The sequence below is a fragment of the Oncorhynchus gorbuscha genome, unplaced genomic scaffold (assembly GCF_021184085.1).
Source record: "Oncorhynchus gorbuscha isolate QuinsamMale2020 ecotype Even-year unplaced genomic scaffold, OgorEven_v1.0 Un_scaffold_1715, whole genome shotgun sequence".
Classification (NCBI taxonomy): domain Eukaryota; kingdom Metazoa; phylum Chordata; class Actinopteri; order Salmoniformes; family Salmonidae; genus Oncorhynchus; species Oncorhynchus gorbuscha.
Window position 1 is genome coordinate 7,875 of NW_025746411.1, and position 3,544 is coordinate 11,418.

Here is a 3,544-nt window from a genome sequence, read left to right on the forward strand (position 1 = left end):
GTGTCAATGCAATTGTAAAACTGTGCAAATGTTATTTTTTACTGAGCTAAATATATGTTCATAATGAGATAATATCTAAATATATGTTAATAATGATATCATATCTAAATATATGTTGTTAATAATGTTATCTAAATATATGTTAATAATGAGATAATATCTAAATATATGTTGTTAATAATGAGATAATATCTAAATATATGTTAATAATGAGATAATATCTAAATATATGTTGTTAATAATGAGATAATATCTAAATATATGTTAATAATGAGATAATATCTAAATATATGTTAATAATGAGATCATATCTAAATATATGTTAATAATGATATCATATCTAAATATATGTTATTAATAATGAGATCATATCTAAATATATGTTAATAATGATATCATATCTAAATATATGTTATAAATAATGAGATCATATCTAAATATATGTTAATAATGAGATAATATCTAAATATATGTGGTCCTTCTGTAGCTCAGTTGGTAGAGCATGGCGCTTGTAATGCCAGGGTAGTGGGTTCAATCCCCGGGACCACCCATACGTAGAATGTATGCACACATGACTGTAAGTCGCTTTGGATAAAAGCGTCTGCTAAATGGCATATATTATTATTATTATATATTATATGTTGTTAATAATGAGATAATATCTAAATATATGTTATTAATAATGAGATCATATGTTTTTAAAGCCACATTCCAGGGTCTTATTTTCAGCCCAAATGGCAGCCCTGCCACTCTGAGATCTACTCCTATGAGCTGTGCTGTCTGAAGGGCTGCTTTTTCCCATGAATAATGTTCCCTATGTGTACTGTCTGTGTCTGTGTTAATACCATGAGGTGTCAGTGTTGTGCTACGGCTGGTTAATAGCAACAACCTCCTTCCTCTGATGCAGACGGGGAGGTGCAGACTGATGAAGGCCCTTTAGAGGATGCAGACCTGTCACCACACAGTGACCTGTCCACTGAAGAGGTTAAACACACCCCTCCACACAGTGACCTGTCCACTGAAGAGGTTAGACACACCTCTCCACAGAGTGACCTGTCCTCTGAAGAGGTTAGACACACCTCTTCACACAGTGACCTGTCCTCTGAAGAGGTTAGACACACCTCTTCACACAGTGACCTGTCCACTGAAGAGGTTAGACACACCTCTACACACAGTGACCTGTCCACTGAAGAGGTTAGACACACCTCTACACACAGTGACCTGTCCACTGAAGAGGTTAGACACACCTCTACACACAGTGACCTGTCCACTGAAGAGGTTAGACACACCTCTACACACAGTGACCTGTCCACTGAAGAGGTTAGACACACCTCTCCACAGAGTGACCTGTCCACTGAAGAGGTTAGACACACCTCCACACAGTGACCTGACCTCTGAAGAGGTTAGACACACCTCTACACACAGTGACCTGTCCACTGAAGAGGTTAGACACACCTCTCCACACAGTGACCTGTCCACTGAAGAGGTTAGACACACCTCTACACAGAGTGACCTGACCTCTGAAGAGATTAGACACACCCCTCCACACAGTGACCTGACCTCTGAAGAGGTTAGACACACCTCACACTTGCATATATTGCTTACTACTGTACACGTGTACCAAGTTTCAGGCTTTTAATAAAAAAAGTGTACATTATTTTGTATATTATCTATAGCTCAAATACAATTCCAACTGTTTGAATGTTCAACATATTGTGTCTGAAAGGCTCACGATAATATAATCATATTCAGTTGCTATTGTACAATTAATTTCAGATGCCAACGGAGGACAGTAAAACTACTGACACAGAGGAGAGTCCAGAGGGAGAAAAAGTTGAAGAGGAGGAGACTGCAGTAGCTGAGAACTCCACCGAGGAACAAGGTGATAACAACGAAGACGTTACTAAAACCACAGAGGAACAAGGTGATAACAAGGAAGATATTACTAAGAGGATTACCACAGAGGAACAAGGTGATAACAAGGAAGATATTACTAAAACCACTGAGGAACAAGGTGATAACAACGAAGATGTTACTAAAACCACAGAGGAACAAGGTGATAACAACGAAGATATTACTAAAATCACTGAGGAACAAGGTGATAACAACGAAGATGTTACTAAAACCACAGAGGAACAAGGTGATAACAAGGAAGATATTACTAAGAGGATTACCACAGAGGAACAAGGTGATAACAAGGAAGATATTACTAAAACCACTGAGGAACAAGGTGATAACAACGAAGATGTTACTAAGAGGATTACCACAGAGGAACAAGGTGATAACAAGGAAGATGTTACTAAAACCACCGAGGAACAAGGTGATAACAACGAAGATGTTACTAAAATCACCGAGGAACAAGGTGATAACAACGAAGATGTTACTAAGAGGATTACCACAGAGGAACAAGGTGATAACAAGGAAGATGTTACTAAAACCACTGAGGAACAAGGTGATAACAACGAAGATATTACTAAAACCACAGAGGAGGACTCAGACAGTGTGGTTGGTGAGAAGAGCCTGGAGACCAAGCTACAGGGAAGTCTGGAGAACCTGGTCCTGGAGAAATGAAGGATGGAGAGGGGAAGGGGAGAGAGAAGGAGTAGGATGAGGCACCGGATAAAGCTGAGGAGGTTGGAGAAGCAGGGGATGACGGTCCATCTTCAACAGATGGAAAATAGTAGAAAGAGAAAGTGGATAGAGGAAGACGAGATGAATCGTACCATGTGGAAAAGAAAGATGAGGAGGAAGTAGACAAGGAACCTGGAACTGAGACAGATTCTGAGACAGAGGAGGGAGGAAGTAGATAAGGAACCTGGAACTGAGACAGATTCTGAGACAGAGGAGGGAGGAAGTAGATAAGGAACCTGGAACTGAGACAGGATAGAGATAGATAGAGAGGTGATCCTTCAGAGACAGGAGAAGATAGAGAGGTGATCCTTCAGAGACAGGAGAAGATAGAGAGGTGAACCTTCAGAGACAGGAGAAGATAGAGAGGTGATCCTTCAGAGACAGGAGAAGATAGAGAGGTGATCCTTCAGAGACAGGAGAAGATAGAGAGGTGAACCTTCAGAGACAGGAGAAGATAGAGAGGTGAACCTTCAGAGACAGGAGAAGATAGAGAGGTGAACCTTCAGAGACAGGAGAAGATAGAGAGGTGAACCTTCAGAGACAGGAGAAGATAGAGAGGAGAACCTTCAGAGACAGGAGAAGATAGAGAGGTGAACCTTCAGAGACAGGAGAAGATAGAGAGGTGAACCTTCAGAGACAGGAGAAGATAGAGAGTGAACCTTCAGAGACAGGAGAAGATAGAGAGGTGAACCTTCAGAGACAGGAGAAGATAGAGAGGTGAACCTTCAGAGACAGGAGAAGATAGAGAGGTGAAGAGAGAGAAGGATGATGCAACTACTTTTTACTTTTTTAAAGATACCAAAACAGACAAGTCTGCAAAGGAGAAAGGAGAGGGGGGTGACAAAGAGGAGAGAAATGGGGAGGGAGAATCATCAGAAGAGGAAGAAACAGGGAGAGAGACCTGGGCCCAGAG

At 40.7% G+C, this 3,544-nt stretch overlaps 1 protein-coding gene across 1 annotated transcript; it reads left to right on the forward strand.

Annotated features, from left to right (window-relative positions):
• Positions 1-757: 757 nt before the first annotated feature.
• On the forward strand, positions 758-2,960 carry LOC124023898 (uncharacterized protein DDB_G0290685-like). Its single transcript, XM_046338061.1, has 3 exons — positions 758-984; positions 1,777-1,882; positions 2,015-2,960. The coding sequence occupies exons 2-3, from the start codon at positions 1,777-1,779 to the stop codon at positions 2,569-2,571; spliced, it is 663 nt and encodes a 220-aa protein (XP_046194017.1). The 5' UTR covers positions 758-984; the 3' UTR covers positions 2,572-2,960.
• Positions 2,961-3,544: the final 584 nt, after the last annotated feature.